At 37.5% G+C, this 19,229-nt stretch overlaps 1 protein-coding gene across 2 annotated transcripts in view; it reads right to left on the bottom strand.

The window, feature by feature from the left end:
* The window catches only part of POLA1 (DNA polymerase alpha 1, catalytic subunit), a 318,904-nt gene that overhangs the window by 159,756 nt on the left and 139,919 nt on the right, over positions 1–19,229 (bottom strand). For both annotated transcript variants that reach the window (XM_074392217.1, XM_003924081.4), the window contains exons 32-34: positions 18,845–19,019; positions 3,066–3,244; positions 1,225–1,356 (exon numbers count right to left, since the gene is read on the bottom strand). In XM_074392217.1, the coding sequence (XP_074248318.1) occupies positions 1,225–1,356; positions 3,066–3,244; positions 18,845–19,019 (486 nt within the window). The remainder of the gene's footprint in view (positions 1–1,224; positions 1,357–3,065; positions 3,245–18,844; positions 19,020–19,229) is intronic.

Below are 19,229 nucleotides of genomic sequence, written 5' to 3'. Positions count from 1 at the left end.
ATAGTTTTGATTTGGGCTCTTCATACTAAATAAAGGCCTAAAATTTCACGTGCTGCACATTTCATCTACTGAGGAATGTGACCCCACAGATAACTTTTATTCCCATCCAACTGTTCATTAAGGGCAGCACAGGATTATTCTCTAAAATGTTTCAGATTTTCCCGAAATGGGGTCATAATGATTATTTTTTAATGATCTTCAGGCAAACTGACTTGCTTTTCTGACAAATATAAATCATTCAACACCAAAATCATAATACTGGAACTCTGTTTTTACTCTTCATCTTAATGATCTAATAGTTGCTTTTCACATAATGAGTTCTATTTTAAAGAAGAAAATGCTGTTATGTGTTGACTAACACATGAGAAGAAAGTATAGAACAATCTTTAGAGAAGTCATGGGCATTAACGAATACGTGAGCTTTTTTTTTCAATGCGCTGCCAATGTAGCTTTTAAAAATAAGTTACAGTGAACTTTCAAGTAACAGAAAATGTGTTTAGATGACAAATGACATACTGAAACACTAAGAAAAATCAAGTGGGAAATGTGAGGGCTTTAATTTTTGAAGAGAAAAAAAAACTCATTCATGTGAAATGTGTTTAAAACAAAAACTCTGAATAAAAGCCTTCTTTCCAATGAAGACAAATCACTGTTCTGGCATTTTTACTATAAATTTATAAAAATTAGACATTCTCTTGTGAAAGCTAGACAAACAGCATTTAAATTTAAAAGATATTTGATTTTATCAGAAAACTAGACTATGGAGTCGTTTAGAGTGCCACATAAACACAAACTAGTAGCTTTGTATGGGCAGTCTACTAAGATCACCACACATGATCTTAGAGCTCGACTTGCTGACAATAGCCAATAGTGATTTTTTTCTTTCTTTATCCAAACATCTGAGCAATCATTTAATTAGTCTTATTTAGGTAACAATAAACTAAAACATTTCTTAAGTACATTCTTACTTTTTTTAAAAAAGTAAAAATTTCATTATTTAAAATACTGCTCATAAATGAAGTAGATATAATGCCTAAGAGAAATATCAAATAATTTGTCACGTTAATGTCAAAATTACATACTTTATCATATATGTATTAATAGCATTTCACTAGGAATTTTTCCCAAAAGTCTTTTCAGAATTTTCCTGTTTCATGAAAACCAGTAAATAAGTACTAAACCTAAATCAACTGTGCATGTAAGAATGTCATTACGGATACTTACATCGTAGTACTTTTTAATGAAACGTCTAATGTCCATGATCAATTTGTTGCTCAGTTGTACTGTAAAGGTCAGAGGTGAAGCATTACAATCGATGTTACTGCAACGATACAAGCTGGGCTCCATATCGGTTCCCTACAGAAGTCAGGACAAGTATACAAAAAGTTACTGTGAGGCTGTAAAAGGTTTTTTGTGCTTAAAAACTTACATGCCATCCTAGTGTTGAATATTTTTAATTCATTTTATTGGTGAGTTTTTAATTCTATCTTCTCAATTATTTTCCTCCCAAAGACACTTTAGTCACACATACCTTCCATTCCTTGCCATCATCACAATGGAGTAACAAAGGAAAAACTGAAATCACTATTTTACATTCAATACACGAGGGACTCTACGGATAAAATAATTTTCCCTCTGTAAATACCAGTGAAGTCATGTTACTGGAAATAAACCTCCTTCTTAGAGATATCGATAAAAACTTTAAATTTGCATTTACTCATTACAAACATGAAGAAAAGCAAGAGCCTTTATCACATTAGTTTGTTTTCATCTTGTCAACTTAATTTTAAAAATAAAATCTAAAAGAAGTGTAGTACCACAAAAACAATATCACTTGTTGTCTGCTTCGCAAATCTAAAATTTTGGCAATTTTTCCAAAAAATGAAATGTATTTGGGAGAGGGAGGCAGGAGAAGTAAAAATTTCAAAGAAATAAATATTAATATTTGAAGAAAACATTTTGTTTTGCTGTGTTTCATTTTAAACAAAGACAAGGCAAATATAATATATAGCAAAACTGTTGGGATTTCTGAAGCACTTGTTTTCCTTCCTGATACTTAAACATCTTGGTTTCCTGCTCCAATCTGGTACATAACCCTACCCGCCACGCTAAGCAATTCCAGGTGGAAGAGATTTCAGAGCTTGACATCGGCTCTTCCACAGTTAGCCCATCTGCAAGTCGTCAAGCCTCCATGCAATTAACTATCTTATTTACAGCTGTAATGAAGCAAAACTCAAGGATTTAGCAAGTATTGCTGATCTGTGTCTGCCTCTTCCTTGCACTTGCTTCCAAAGACTGCTTTGTTTTGATTCAAAAAAATGCAAAACATCTGCTGTTTGTCCAAATTAACTTAAAATAATTACTTTTAATTTAGATAAAGGGTGTCTTTTCTTTCCGTTTCAAGGTTTAACACAGTTCTGCTGCCTATTCCTTTGCCAATGGCTAGTCTATGCATAACACTGCAGTGGAAATCAAGTAAATTGGCCAAGTTTCAAGCTCTGATCCAAGGTCAGTAATACATTTTTTGGCAGTACTTCTTGAAAGAAATGTCTCCCTGTGACTTTTTAAATGTCTAGTATACAAAGACAGCAGAAAAGATAAGAGTACCTTTGCAAAATGGAGGTAAGTGGGATGTGTAAAGACAAACACAAACTTTCTCAAAACACTTAGTTCCCATTAACTTGATTTAAGATAAAGAAAAATATTGCTCTAAGTCCTAATAGATGGGGGTTGAGAATAGGGCAATAGAGGTTACTAATTAAGAAATTATAATAAAAAATACTTAAGATAATTTAGAATTTTTAAGGGATTCCATTTAAAAACCAAGGTCAAGCGCTCAGCGCTCTAGGAAACCAAAACAATATTCAAGCACATTCAGTTCAAAGTTTTCAAGCAGAAACAAAGTAAGCTGTGAAGGTAGATTTTACGTGATGCCAAAATTCTTTAAACACATGAAAGCAAAGTAGGTGTGTTTATTTTGCCCTTTTTATATACTCCATAGTGGGGGAAAGGGGCAAGGCCTTTATACAAGTTCACTCACAAAAAGACAGACAGAAACAACTAACCGAACCATCAAAGACATTATCATAAATATTCTCAGTTCCACATGTAGGGCATCGACATTTGAATCTTTCACAGTCCCTGTATTTCTCTTCATCAGTGAGCTGTGCTGGGCCCCCAAGTAGAGCATCATTCTCTTCATCTTTATGATAATGGTGAACTCTAAATTGAGTGGGGTCAAGTCCTATTAATGTAAAAGAAAAAAAACAAATTCAGAAAAGTATTCCAAAAATACCCCAAAGAAGAAAAGTCTCACAAAAAAAGATTTTAAATTCATGAACTTACACACAACCATTTGAACTCAAGAGCACATGGACAAATGACTTCTTTTTTTTACAAGAGATTACTTCATAAATAAAATAAGTAACTGCAACAACGCAACACAGAAATATGCCAGTGAACACTTGGGTTTGGAAGCAACTACTTCTACAGGATGTTTTTATTACTCTCTTAAAGTTACAATGAAAACCTCGAATAAATGTGTACTTTTATTAAATTCTCTTAAAATTGAAGTGTCACAATCAAAACTGAGAATAAAATCAGAGAATAAAAATCCCATTAAAGAAAACAGGTTCACTGCCATTACAACTCCTTCAAGTGCAGACACAGCTAACCCTGATTTCAATGCAGTGGTCGATTTCATCTTGGCTCAGTAGTTAACAACATGTAGGTTGCAATCTAATTCAGTGGTTAAAATTCAGTAGCAGCATCTGAGACAAAACGCAACATGGTTTTCTTGATGTTCAAAATTCAGAAATTTAAAGTATATGCAAAAACAGTGAGTCTACAGATTCTATAGGCCAAAATGTCCCTGAGAATCCTGAAACCAAATATACCTTCCATCTTTCAATCAAAACAACACAAGAAATCAATCAACACATGTTTATGCTATTTTGTTTCTACAAACTAATTAAAGAAAAGAAACGTTTTTAGGCCACCCAATTTAATTTACCCTAGTCAAAATATGTGTGTCAAAATTTACTATTTGAATTTATACTTAAAAATAATTATTCTACACTGTTTCATAGAATTTTAGGGATTGCTAAGGGATGCTCTCAAGAAAAGACTGTTAAGAGACAATATTTCTATCTTTTGGAAATCTATGGAAAAGCTTTTGGTAATCTAAGGAAAACTATCGTATTTTAGTATAAAGGTAAATGAGTAATATAAAACAGTCACTGAGCCAAAAGCTCACAAATATAAAAAATATCTGAAAATTGTTTTAAATTTATCAACAGCTACATAGGTAGATAAACCTAACAGATGCATTCAGAATTCAGTGACAGAATCCTAAATCCTACTTGGTCAGTTGTCAAGTGACATCTAGTAATTATAAAATACTGGAGGTTAACTCTTCATAGTTGAAAGGGGCCAAATAAAGAATAAGACAACTGAGACACAGAGTCTCAGTTTTCTCACCTGCAAAACGGAGGTAGCATCACTGATCATATACTTTTGAAGTTTAAACTGAATAGAGAACAAACAGTTCAATGCTGCCTATTGCATGGCAAGCACTGAATAAATGTCATCTGAATAAAAAAATAAAATAGTGAACGAACATCATTTAATCCAGACTATACTCACTCAAGATTATGCATCTAGAAAAATATATGAGACATCTTCATGCTGCATATGAAGTTAATAGCTACTCTTTGTAGGAATGAAAGTATTTCCTAAAGTGGCAGTATATGATAAAAACAAAGAATACACATTCAGAACAATTTGAAAAGCTGTTCTTCGTTAGTGACATAAATTATGTTAACATGAGCCACTTGTCACCAAGACACTATACACTTTTATTTTACAAGTTACCTAACCCCTAAGAGAAACAGCAAATTAGAGAAGTATGTGGGAATACATATACCCTCACATCTAAAGCTACGGAGGGTCAGAGGAATTGAGAGACCATGCCCGTGAATGAGGCCATTTCCTCTCTGTAGTGAAGGGTAACTGTTGCTAATTCAAACTCCAGTTGTGAATCCAAGTATTCACATAATGTCTTGCTTTATTTGCAATTATAGGAAAGCAGCTTCACATTTACTCCGACCCTATGACTATTAATCAATCTCCCAGGCCAACACTAATCAAAAAGAAAAATAATAAGCAACATTTTTCTAAAAGGCAAGTTTCTTTCACAGTCCAAAAATAAAGGAACAATGCTGGTTTGCACATATACAAAATTGGCCAGGCTATGAAAAGGAACCAAGTGGAGCTACTCTCTACCCCACCCCACCAGCCATGGCTCACTTGGCGCACCTGAGTGCATGAACCTGCAAGCTCTGACCCAGGACGGCCTGCCTACAGAGTAAGCCAAAAATGGGCGTGGGCCATCTTGCTACAGAGTCATGGAGAAACACCGAAACAAGTGCCTGAAACTTGTGATAAATATCAGGTTCTATGAAATGTCCACTCTAAATATCCATTTCTACAAATCACTCAATCTTCTGGTGGCAGTAACAAAGCCAACTGGCTTAGCTAATTACTTCATATTTATTCCCAAGCTGGTTTTATTTTTCAGGGGAACGGGCTTCAATCTCAGTACTCTCTTGGTCATAGTTCAATGCTAAAATTTAAAAATATAAAGGGAGACGAGACTGTAATGAGCTTAAAATATTAGGTATATAATGATCCTTGTACAAGTTACTTAAATACCAAAATGCCATTTAAAAAGTGATTTTCTTGGGAGGGCAATTTTAAGTTCAACAGGCAAACCACAGAGGGCTAAATTAAATCATTATAAGAAAACATACAATGTCATGTTAAAAAAATAAGGATCACTGCTGCTGGAATCTTTTTTGAAAAGCTAAAACAAGCCCCAAACTTATTCAACATATACATTAGTTTTTCCAAATTCTCAGAAAACTGGTAATAGCAGCTTATTTCAAAGTTTCAGTAGACTTTAAAGTTTTACTGCTTACACCCTAAACTCATTAAGGCTAGTGTGAAACAAGAAAAAAGTATCTGGTGCTGCCACCTAGAGGTAGAGATTTAAAATTTTTAAATGTGCAAAACAGAGCAGCTACATATAATTCCATTTTTAATTGTTGCCACTCCAAAATTAAATATTCTGCCAAAAATGACATTAAAGTAAAATCCTTATTACTGCACTTGCCCTACATGTATATACACTGTATAATATTACACTACTTAGTCTTTGAACAAGAGATGCAAAACTGAATCCCAAATACTTTACTGCTTCTACCGAAAGCTTTCTCTGAACAACCAGCTTAAAGGAACAAACTTTGTGCCCCATTTGAAAAAAGTAACTTCCATTTATTTTAGGCTAGCTCTTGACAGGTGACTTAAACCTTTTGGTGAGGCAGAGAATAAAGGAAGGAGCAGCCTGCCTGGGCTTTGCAAAACTGGTTATCTGGAGGAAAAGCAGCTGTGGTTTCCCCCAGAATAGGCTGAGATGTACGCTTTAATTCAATTATGTGGCTTGTAGTGATAGACTCATTTGTGCTGGGGTTGAGGGTACAGAAAAGGCAGTGGAATGAAATTAAAATACTGTCATTTATAATTAGAAAATTTCTAGGATCTCACATTATTTTGGCAACAGGATCAAAACTCTCGTGTTTCAAGAAGTATTTATAGAAAGTAACATCATAGGCATCGGTGTGGATGAGTTTAGCAGTACTGTCTTTACTTAAATCACCATAGTCTTATCACACACACCCCCCAATGTGACACTTAGTACAAAATTATTTTTCTACTATTGCGCTTTTTAACCACTGTAAATTCTACCTGTTTTTAGAATGTTCACCTGCCCCCACTCCCAAGGAGTTTTTAAACTGTTCATAACTTCAGGCATACGATTATTAGAGAGGCTGATGCATTTAATCAAATACTTTCCTTCCTTCAAAAGACAAGGTCTCTATTAGTGCAAGAGCAAATAACTACAGTAATATGTTCATGCAACTAGGAAAGAGGGAAAATTCACATAAATGAAACTCCAAATGAGTAAAGAGAGTAACTGGTATTTATAAGCAGTGTTTGTAACACAGATCATTTACTCTATGAGGGAAGCTAATTAATAGAATCCTATTGAGTGAAATTTTTTTGTAAAAATTTCTTCGAGGAAGTAAACCATTTATCTTTTGCGTGGATCTAGGCTTTTATTTACCTAAACATCTTAGAAGACAATATGCAAACGAAAAATTTAGTACGATTAAAGAAAAAATAATTTTCAAATGGTGAATGCTATATCCACAAGAATGCTCATAGCAGCTTTTTTCATAATAAATTTATTCAATATTTATTCAAATATTGAAACACTCTACATGTCCATCAACAAGAGAATGGGTAAACTGGTCTAATCTACCATGAAATACTACTCAGCAGTGAAAAAGAGTGAATACATGCAACAAGACAGATGAATCTCAAAATACCATGCTAAGTGAAAGAAGTTGCACACAAAAAAGGGTATATATTGTAGGAAACCATTTATATGAAATTCTTGAATAGGCAAAACTAACTTATGCTGATAGATTTCAGATGAGTGATTGCTATTGTGACAGAGGTGCTGACTGGGAAGAGGCACAAGGGAACATTCTGGAGTGATGAAAATGTTCTGTGTCTGTGTCTAGATGACTGATTGTATAATACTCAAGATTTTAGCATTTTGTGGTAAATTATGTGAATTATACTCTTTAAAAAGCATGCCAAATAGGAAAAGATGCTTGTGTAGGTTGAACATCCCTAATCCAAAAATCTGAAATGCTCCAAAATTTGAAACTTTCTGAGTGCCAACATGAGACCATGAGTGGAAAATTCCACACCTGACCTCATGGGATGAGTTGCAGTCAAAACTTTGTTTCATGCACAAAATTATTTAAAATAATGTATAAAACTGTCTTCAGGCTATGTGTATAAGACATATATAAAATATAAATGAACTTCATGTTTAGACTTGGGTCTCATCTGTAAGATAGCTAATTATCTATATGCAACTATTACAAAATCCAAAAAAATCCCAAACACTTCTGGGTCCTAAGCATTTCAGATAAGGGATACTCAACCTATAATACATACTTCCAAAAGACTCATAATTAGAACACATGGGAAATGCCTGCAAATCAGTAAGAAAAAGAGAAGCCACAGAACAGAAAAAGAACAGACAGCTCACGAAAGGAAGTATTACAATGGCCAAGAAGCATGTGAAAAGGTGTTCCACTTCCACTTCATTAGTCGTCAAAGAAATACAAATTAAAACCACAACTCTATGCCACCATGTAAAATGAAGATGGAAAATACTATCTTACCAAGTGTTGGCAAAAATGGGGAGCACCCATACACTGCTACTAGGAAGTGTAAACAAGTAGAACCACTTTGGAAAACCGGCAGTATCTATTAAAATTAAACATACACGTCCCTGATGGCCTAGTGGTTCTCCTTAGTACAAACCCAAGAGAAATACATGCTTATGTTCGACAGAGAACCTGTACAATATTCAGTAAAAGTAGTCAGGCACAAAGAAGATGCAATTCGTGTAACGTCCCAAAAAATCCACCTCATCTATGTTATTCGATGCCAGGTGTGTGGAGGATCATTTCTAGGAGACATGAGGGGCCTTCTGGGAATGTAGTAATGTACTGTTTCTTGAGCTCAGTGCTGCTACGCTAGTGCATGATGGCCTTGCTAAAACTCACCAAGCACTTTAGTTAGGTTTTGTGCACTTTTCTGTATGCATGTTATACTACGAAAAATACACATTTAGAAAGGGTGAGAAAACTGCATACTAAATATTTCTTATGAAACATTTGTGAATCTGTTGCAAAATGCATTGAATCTCAACTGGGCATTATGTGCCTCCTCAAAGACGTATAACCCACTGCCTAGGAAGAAGTGTGTATTTTATATTTTAGCAAAATTAAAAACAAAATAAATTGAGCCTAAATATAATCATATGTTTAGATCTAACTATTTACAGGAAATACAGGAGACAGAGGAACAGGTTAAAAGATACCAACAGTATGTGATCAGTAAACTCTAGAATGAGAAAAATTATATAGGACAAAAAGCCCGGCTTCTTTAATAAACAAACTGGGAAGATCAACAAAGGAAAACAAAATAGAGATTAACTACCAAGTTTACCCTGACTGGATTCCAATTCAAACAAGGACCTTTTTTAAAAAAAAAAAAGTGTATTCACAGTGCAATCAGGGATATATGAACACTTACTGGAAATTAGATGAAATGGAATTGCGATGTGATGATAATAATGTAGTTATCATGCTGTAAAAGGAGCATCTTTGTCTTTTAGAAATGCAAAATGGGGCAGGCACAGTGGCTCATGCCTGTAATCCCAGGATTTTGGGAGTCTGAGGTGGGAGGATCACCTGAGGTCAGGACTTTGAGACCAGCTTGGCCAACACTGTGAAACTGTCTCTACTAAAAATACACACACACACACACACCAGCCGGGCATGGTGGCGCATGCCTGCGATCCCAGCTACTCAGGAGACTAAGGCAGGAGAATCACTTGAACCTGGGAGGTGGAGGTTGTGAGCTGAAATCGCACCACTGCATTCCAGCCTGGGTGACAGAGCAAGACTCTGTCTCCAAAAAAAAAAAGGAAATGCAAAATGAAATTTTAACAGAGAAAATACGTATCTAGGATATACTTCAAAATAATAGCGGAAGGTGGGAAAGAGGAATAAGATTGGCCACCACTGCAGAATACTGAAGATGGGTGACGAATATATGGGGGTTTAATCTTACCCTATAATTTAAATATATCTGACACTAGAGAAAATTTTACATTCTTTACTATTTCATATACATATAATTTTTTCCATAATAACAATTTTTTTTGAGGTAGAGTCTCACTCTGTTGCCTAGGCTGGAATGCAGTGGCCCAATCTCGGATAACTGTAATCTCCACCTCTCAGGTTCGAGCAATTCTCCTGACCTCAGCCTCCCGAGCAGCTGGGATTACAGGCACCTGCCGCCATGCCTGGTTAATTATTTTATATTTTGTAGAGACGAGGTTTCACCATGTGGCCCAGGCTTGTCTTGAGGTCCTGACCTCAAGTAATCCACCTGCCTTGGCCTTCCATTGTGCCGAGATTACAGGCCTGAGCTACTGTGCCCAGCCCAACAAGTTTTTTAAATACTACACATCCAATTTAAACAATTTACCATACAAGTGTCAGACAACTGAAACTGTCTTTCACGCCAACAATACACCTCTTCATAATATAAATGGAAAATTTCTGAGTAGTTTAGAAGAAATAATAGCCAAGCCTTTGAGTTAAGTGAATACCCAAGATTTTTATTTTCCTGGAGAAGATAATTCTCCAAATCTTGACAGAATAAGAAGCCTGATGAGCAGCATTCAATTGACTTCAATCAACTGGTTTTAATGTCCTTGACAATAGACGCAAATATAAATTTTAACTTAATGAGATGTATATTTCTGGGCAGGAGAAGCTTTTGAAGTGTCTTCTTCCCTGGCTTTTTTTCTTCTTTTTGTCTGTTTCTTTTTGAGACAAGGTCTTGCTCAGTCACCCAGGTTGGAATGCAAAGGAACAATCACAGCTCACTGGAGCCTCTACTTCCCTGGTTTAAGTGATCCTCCCACCTCAGTTCGCTGAATAGCTGGGACTACAGGTATGTGCCACTACACCCAGCTAACCTGGGTACTATTTGTGGAGATGGGGTACTGCTATATTGCCCAGGCTAGTCTTGAACTTCTGGACTCAAGCCATCCTCCTGCCTTGGCCTCCCAAAATGCTGGAATTACAGGCATGAGCCACGCACGGTTCCTGTTTATAAACCTGAGAAAAGATGGTAACTGTGCTGAAAATGTATTTGGGATATAAAATAACACAAATAATAGTCCAAGGATTGCTTATCCTACAACAAAGCCTACTTCTCTTCCAGCTGTGTTAGTAGATGTGGGGTGAAAACAGCTAGGCTCAAGATTTCTAACCACCCACCTTCTAAAAGGTGAGTTTAGTCCTGCAAGAATGGCCATAATCAAAAAATCAAAAAATAACAGATGTTGGTATAGATGTGGTGAAAAGGGAACACTTTTGCACTGCTGGTGGGAATGTAAACTAGTACAACCATTATGGAAAACAGTGTGGAGATTCCTTAAAGAACTAAAAGGAGATCTACCATTTGATCCAGCAATCCCACTACTGGGTATCTACCCAAATAAAAAGAAGTCATTACATGAAAAAGATAGTTGTTCATGCATGTTTATAGCAGCACAATTCTCAACTGCAAAAATAAGGAACCAGCCCAAATGTCCATCAATCAATGAGCAGATAAAGAAATTTTGGTATACATACACCATGGAATACTGCTCAGCCAAGAAAAAAAAAAATGACATTGGCATCAACATGGATGGAACTGGAAACCATTATTCTAAGTGAAATAACAAGAATGGAAAACCAAACATGGTATGATCTCACTCGTAAGTGGGAGCTAAGCTATGAGGACACAAAGGGATAAGAATGACACAGTGGACTTCGGGGAATCGGGGAAAAGGTAGGAGGGGGGTGAGGAATAAAAGACTACACAGTGGGCAGAGGATACACTGCTTGGGTGATGGGTACACCAAAATCTCAAAAATCATGACTAAAGAACTTATTCATATAATAACCAAACACTACGTGTTCCCTCAAAACCATCTGAAATAAATATATAAAGGTGAGTTAAGCAATTGGTTAACCATTGTTTTAATTCTAGTTTTGGGAAAATCTGTATTATTAATAATAAAATACCAGTATTAATATTTTGTCAGCAAAGGGGGAACCTATAATTCATCACCTTAACCCTTTTTCTATTTTATTATATACATACATATGTGTATGTGTATGTATACAATGTTGTATAGTATTCAGCATTTTTTTCCTTACCCATTTTTAGGTCTTATCCATTTTTCTATAAGCTACACAATCTTGACAAATGTCATTTGGGTGTACTGAATTAAAACAATCTTTTTAAAAAATTGATCTAATTTAAATAACTTGAGAAATGTTCATTTTCCTTTAAAAACTCTAAGTGTTGCAAAGCCAGAGTTGTTACATAACTCATATAAAAGCTCCAAAGCAATTATTCCAAACATGCTCTGGTTTGGCTCAAAGTTCTCAAAGGTCTCACTGCTTATGTGAGATGAGCAATGTCACTACTGGCCCTCTGTTGTGGGCGAGCAACACAGAAGCAAACCTGTGCTCACCTTGTTGAGACTGAGGTGCAGGAATGTGCAACTGAAACCCTTAAAGAGACTCTCCGGAATTCCCTAAAGTGCTTTGAGGGTGGCTGAGACAACATGGGTAACCCCTGCAGTTCATCTTAGGCTAGAAGAATTGGTGAGCAGTGGGGTAGGCACCATTCCCAGCTTCACACTGGCCTCTCCACAGCCCATTTCAGCAATGCCTCAAAATGCCTCTACTTTTATAAACTCTTCCATGGTGGACCCCGATAGGAGTAGTTTCTGCTTCCTTTGAATTTTGATAACCCTTTATTTCACCTTTTTTGGGACGTACGCTGTGTTGCCACTAGACTTTTCCACAACAGTGAAATCAACTAAATGACTGGGCTGTAATTTGAATAAAGGATCCACAGCTGCCTCAACTTTGTATCCTTCTCAATGCTTATTACGGTGCTAGGCACGGCACATCTTCAATTAATATTGAATACAAAAGTAGACTAAACTGGGAGCATGAGCCATTGGATGATGTGCTTGGAATGGCACTCCATCTTGTAAAAGATGCTCTTATCAGCTGATAAGACTTCCTTTAACATTCTGCAGTGCATTTGGTACAATGTTTTTTAATTCTACTATTAGTTATGTTATTGAAAATATTTACAGGTTGGGGCAAGGAGCAGTGGTTTGCGCCTATAATCACAGCACTTTGGGAGGCTAAGGCGGGCAAACCACCTGAGGTAAAGAGTTTGAGACCAGCCTGGCCAACATGATGAAACCCTGTCTCTACTAAAAATACAAAAATGAGCCAGGTGTGGTGGTGCACACCTGCAATCCAAACTACTCAGGAGGCAGAGGTTGCAATGAGCCGAGATCGTGCCACTGCACTCCAGCCTGGGTGACAGGGCAAGACTCTGTCTCAAAAAAAAAAGAAAGAAAGAAAGAAAAAGAAAATGTTTACAGTATGGAAATGGTCATGTTTTATAAAAGCTTAATAATGAAAAAAGGCAAAATTCTTTATTGACAAAGTAATACCTGAAGTACCCACTGGCAGCATCATTCTACCCCTACACATCTGTACTTTATTCCCTTGTTTGTAGGTGGATCTCCCTGGATCTGTCAAAAACACCCCCAAACTTTGCTTATTCCTGTTTGGCTCACTGTTGCACTTATTTCTTAGAAGATATTACTGAACCCTGTCTATTGACAAAAACTACCCTCTGTGACATGGGTGATATGCATCATATTTTTAAAAAGGAATTTTGCTTTCCAATTTAAGTAGTACACACTGTGCCTGTTCTGTCTTGTTTTAAGTAGTATTTTCAGAGATTAAATTCTAAATTCTTATGTTCTTCAAGCATCAATAATTTCTCAGGACCAATGAGAAAACTGCCCAGACAGCCAAATGCCTGAACTGTTATCACCAACCATGAAGAAAGGTTCTTTTTAACTTACTATACAAATCATTGCTCATTGGAGGAAAGATGTTACATATAATTCTAAGTACCGTTATACATAAAACATAAATTTATTAACAGGTGAAATTCAAGAATGAACTTTATTTTCATCACTGGCCTAGTCCGCTAGGTATAGAGAAGACTATTTGGATATTTCAGCATATTATGAATATTTCATTTACAGAATATGGAAGAGCTTTCATTAGAATGAGAGAGAAAAATCTATAGAGAACAAAAGCTAAGAGTTTCAAGTTTTAGTGGCCATGTTTCCCATAGGGCTATTGTACAAAAAGAGTAATATTGTATTTTTTCCTATTCACAGATAGAAAAGAGTAAAATTTTGCTTTATTTAAGCCCAATAGCAATAATCATGCATGGGTTTCAGAAAAATGATACATATTTTACTGTGGGATAATGAGGACCATTAGTTATTAGAACAAATTATTCTCTTTCAATTCAACAGCCTTATTCATTCGCTCATTTAATAGACTATCCTCTCTCCTTTTCACTAAAATGGTCTTTCCATATGGAACACCTGGCCTTGCAACATGCCACCAGACAGACTTTAGGAGGTATCTTGATGGGGAGAAAGAGCAAATTTCCAAAGTGAAGCCACAGGATAAACCAACACTTGGTGCTTGCCTTTCAAGTAAAGTAGCATAAAAGCAATAAAAAAAAAAGTAGTTGAAAAATACAGTTGCTCTCCACAAGAGTCTTAAAAATAAAAAATCATGAACTTAATAATTTTTCTAAATGAAATTATGCCATTATTCCTGATTTCTTTGTACTAACTAAAAGGACAAAGTATCAAACTTCACTAAAGTTTCAATACTGTAATGCATTTCATTAATCAAAGATAAAAACTACATTAAAAGCAAAAGAATTATTTTATGTCTGTGATTAGGCAGTTGGCGGGCTTATATTTTATGTATACATTTGTACACTTCAACTTATTTAACAGTGTCAGTTCACTAGCTGCAGTTTTTTTATATAAAGAAAACAGATTTAGAATTTTAAAAACAAATTACAGTAATTTTATGCCTACAGCTTGCACCTCTTAGAAACCATGTACACCCTAATACTTCTCTTACTTTGCCACCACTTCCCCATCTCCCTCCCTCCTCCTAAAACCACAGGCTACAGTAGAACTGCTAACAGGGCCTGGAAGCCCCTCGTGAATAGCCACTCCAATTTTTTACTTGGGGAGGAGGAATAAAGGGTGCAGATAAGAAATTCAGCTCCTGAATAGAGCAGGAGGCAAATGCCTGCAGAGATCTGCCTGGTGAGCTTCAATGTTTTCTACAGATCTTCATGATGACAGGGACTTCTGGGCCTATACTTCATGAATGCTGAAACTCCTATGTGGAAAGGGGCAGAAGGAAAGAACTACAAAGTTTGTTACTAATATAATGGCTACGTATATACTGCTGGTATGGGCACAGCACAGGATGAAAGAGGATGAGCAGGAGAGGAGGAGGACTGCACAATGATGACAACTTCACACATCCTCAATATAAAAACCATTGTCAAGTGGCAGAAGAAAAAAAATGAGAAAAAGTAGCCAAAAGTGAGGAGCAGTGGCAGATCCCCCAAGGCCGAGGACACGTCACCACCTCCCATCAACTTGACTTGGCTACATGGCACCAAGAAGGGACTGCCCGGAAGAGTGTCCACACAGCCACGGCTGCACCTAGAGAATTTTCAAGTTATGGGGCAGGAGTGATGGGTACATGGTGGGACCATGTGCAAGTCTGGAGGTTTCTCTGTGTAGACTGAGATTGGTCAATGAGCTATAACATGAAACTTTTGAAGATGGGACCCACTCTACTACTGGCTTTGAAAATAATTTGTGAAAATTGAATTCATAAGGCAGCCTATGACCATACAGCAGCTGCAGTTATAATAAAGAGTCTTTCAAATCAAAATCTGCCACTGTTCAATTTATTTTAAAAACTTATCTTAACTATGACTTCTGGAACTAATAAAATCAGTCCGGTCCCCTCTCAGTATGACTAGCCTTTACACATATAGGAAGGCATCCAGCCAATCCACCCATGCAGGCTCCATCACCCTTTACCACTCAGGTCTTTTGCTGACATACAAGGCTCTGCACATCCTTCTCTTAAATGTCGGCTGGGCGCGGTGGCTCAAGCCTGTAATCCCAGCACTTTGGGAGGCCGAGGCGGGTGGATCACGAGGTCTAGAGATCAAGACCATCCTGGTCAACATGGTGAAACCCCATCTCTACTAAAAATACAAAAAACTAGCTGGGTGTGGTGGCGCGTGCCTGTAATCTCAGCTACTCAGGAGGCTGAGGCAGGAAAATTGCCCGAACCCAGGAGGCGGAGGTTGCGGTGAGCCAAGATCGCGCCATTGCACTCCAGCCTGGGTAACAAGAGCGAAACTTGGTCTCAAAAAAAAAAAAAAAAATGTCATTCATGAGACAAGGCTTGTTCCATCTATCTCCTCTCAGTGCTGGGTCAACAAAAAATTCAAAACCAAAGAAGAAAAGGGCAACAGTTTTACACCAGGTCGTTTTTTGTTTTGTTTTCTTTTGTTTTTGAGATAGAGTCTCGCTCTGTCCCCCAGATTGGAGTGCAGAGGCGCAATCTCAGCTCACTGCAACCTCCACCTCCCGGATTTAAGTAATTCTCCTGCCTCAGACTCCTGAGTAGCTGAGATTACAGGCGCACACCACATGCCTGGCTAATTTTTGTATTTTTTTTTTTAATAGAGCCGGAGTTTCAACATGTTGGTCAGGCTGGTCTCGAACTCCTGACCTCGTGATCTACCTGCTTGGGCCCCCAAAGTGCTGGGATTACAGGCGTGAGCCACCACACCCGACCTACACTACGTTTTTTTGTTTTTGTTTTTGTTTTAAACTCAGAGGTTTTCAGTGGAGAGCATGGGGTATACAGTGGGAAATGGAGGAAGCAAGAAAAACATGAAGCTCCCTGTGTTTGCGCATCAATGCTACCCACTCCTGGTTGAAAATAGCTTTCATAGCCTTTCAGAGCTAAGAACAGGCAATCAAGGTTAGCACAGTGGTTAGGATCACAACCTTTGAAATCACAGCCTGCTATCTACTACCTATGTGCCAAGACCAAGATCATTACCTCTCTAAACCTAGCTTCTTCCTGTGTAAAATGGAGCTAATACAACGTATCTTTGTGAGGTTGTCACAAGGGCTGAACGAGATAACAAATGCAAAGTACTTATCACTGTATCCAACAGAGTAAACACTCAATGTATAGTAGAGAAAAAAATGAAGCTAAAAAATACCTTGCTTTTACAGTCCTCTCTTCCCAGCTGAGGATTTATAAACATCATTAAATACAACTTATCTTGCAGAATACATTATATAATTATTTTGGTGGTAGAATTTTATCTTCCTAATAATATTTGCTTAGGCAAATGTTAAAAATGAGCTTCCACTTCCAAGTAAACATTGATCGGATGGTGACGATGCGGGTAGCAGCGAGGAGCTCTGAAACATACTCAACACTGGCAGGACGGAAAATATGTGACTTGATAATTCATCCATGGAAAACCCAATCTCGTTCTACAAACGCAGTTGAGCACTAAGTAAAGCAAATCCTACAGACTGAAGGAGTAGGAACATATTTCCACTGAAGCCTAAAAGAAAGGTGGGAGGTGGCTACCACTCAAAGAGCATTTCCTTTGCACTAGGCCTTAAGTGTAACATCTCACACACATCATCTTATTTCTCCCTCAAGGTAACTCTATGACTCAAGGAGCTAAGGTGTAGACCAAGGTTCAGAAGCTTGTCAATAGCAGGACCAGCATTGAAACCCAGGTCACTATGCTGCCAAAGCCCATGGCTAAAGCTAGGTGTTTTAGTAAAAAGAGGGGGAGAATTTTCCATGAAGCGGGAAGAGAATGGGCAGTGCCATATTTGGGAAACACTGCATAGACTGAATAAGACTGGATACGTAGGTGGGAGCTGGAAAGTTAGTCTGTAATTGCCAAAATTAGAGTCTGTGAGATGCTAGTGGCACCTGGGCTTGACTTATAAACAGTGAAGAGCCATCTCAGGACATTAGGCAATACTCTGAAAACACTCATCTTTGCTTACCACAGGAAAGAGAGGAAAGACTTTTTTTTTTTTTTTTGAGACGGAGTTTCGCTCTTGTTACCCAGGCTGGAGTGCAATGGCACAATCTCAGCTCACCGCAACCTCTGCTTCCCAGGTTCAAGCAATTCTCCTGCCTCAGCTTCCCGAGTAGCTGGGACTACAGGAATGTACCACCATGCCCAGCTAATTTTTGTATTTTTAGTAGAGACGGGGTTTCACCATGTTGACCAGGATGGTCTTGATCTCTTGACCTCGGCCAAGAGAGGTCAAGTGATCCACCTGCCTCAGCCTCCCAAAGCGCTGGGATTATAGGCGTGAGCCACCGCGCCCGGCCAGGAAAGACCTTAAAAGCAATGTAACTCTTATGTATTGGTCATCTAAAAATGAAATCAGGGCTGCTTATGAAATATATTTCTAAACAAAAGATGACAATAGTAATGATGTCATAGCAATGGAGACAGTCTGGTGACACAGCAAAAAGTCAAAGAAATACTGAGGTCTCAGGGTTGTCTGGCACCTCCTGCAATGATGAGAACTTAGAAATCAGCCAGTTCCTAGAGGATAACAGCGGGTCCAGTTTTAGAAGAACTTAGAGTAGGATACTCACAATGAATTGAATATGAAAAATTATTAAAATTTTATGTTAAAAAGCCACGTTTTCTCACTTGACATGAAAATACCTTCAGCAACAGAGACGAGATGAACCAATAAGCAAGATACCATCAATCTCCTTATTAATGGAGATATACTAATTAAACCTTTAACAATATAAACTCAATGACTGTAAAGGCACCTGAAATCTTCACTTCACCCTTTCTTTTGCCTTCCCTCTCTTCCCTCAGTATTCAGTGAGTGCCAACTATGGAGCAGGCATGTGGTTACAGTCCCAAGTATGTGGAGCTCATAGTCTACGAGTGAAGACAGTACCAAACAACCACAAAAATACATTCCAAACTAGAAACAAAGAATTGCTAGACACAATACCATGCCCATAAATGGAGATCCCAAGAGAAAAGGAAGACTGTATGTGCCGCTGGTACCACGTGAGGCTCTGTGTGAGGTTGGGACAGTTACCTAACCACGTTGCAATGAGGACAGCATCAATTCCGTCTATTGGTTCACAGATCCGAGCCACGACTGGGTGGATCTGCTGAGCCAGGTAGTACTGGGTGTCAATAGTTAGATTATCCTGTTTCTGCAGCTGCTCAGGCGCATAGGCCCTCTGACTTGCAGTGAGGTTTGATCCATCCTAAAAGAAGATATAATAAAAAGACACATGTAGAAAGAAGACATAGGTAAAGTTGTAAGCAACTTAATCACAGACACTTGCTTGGTCAAAGAGGCAACAATTTAAATTTTATGTATTTACTTCTAAACATAATCAAGGACAACATCTTAATCTTGACATCTCATCCAGTGTCCAAGAATATAAATCCAGTATATGTTGTGTTCTAAAACT

This window comes from Saimiri boliviensis, chromosome X (assembly GCF_048565385.1).
Source record: "Saimiri boliviensis isolate mSaiBol1 chromosome X, mSaiBol1.pri, whole genome shotgun sequence".
Taxonomy (NCBI): Eukaryota; Metazoa; Chordata; class Mammalia; order Primates; family Cebidae; genus Saimiri; species Saimiri boliviensis.
Note: the sequence above shows the minus strand (reverse complement) of the source record. Positions and strands in the feature narration are given on the sequence as shown.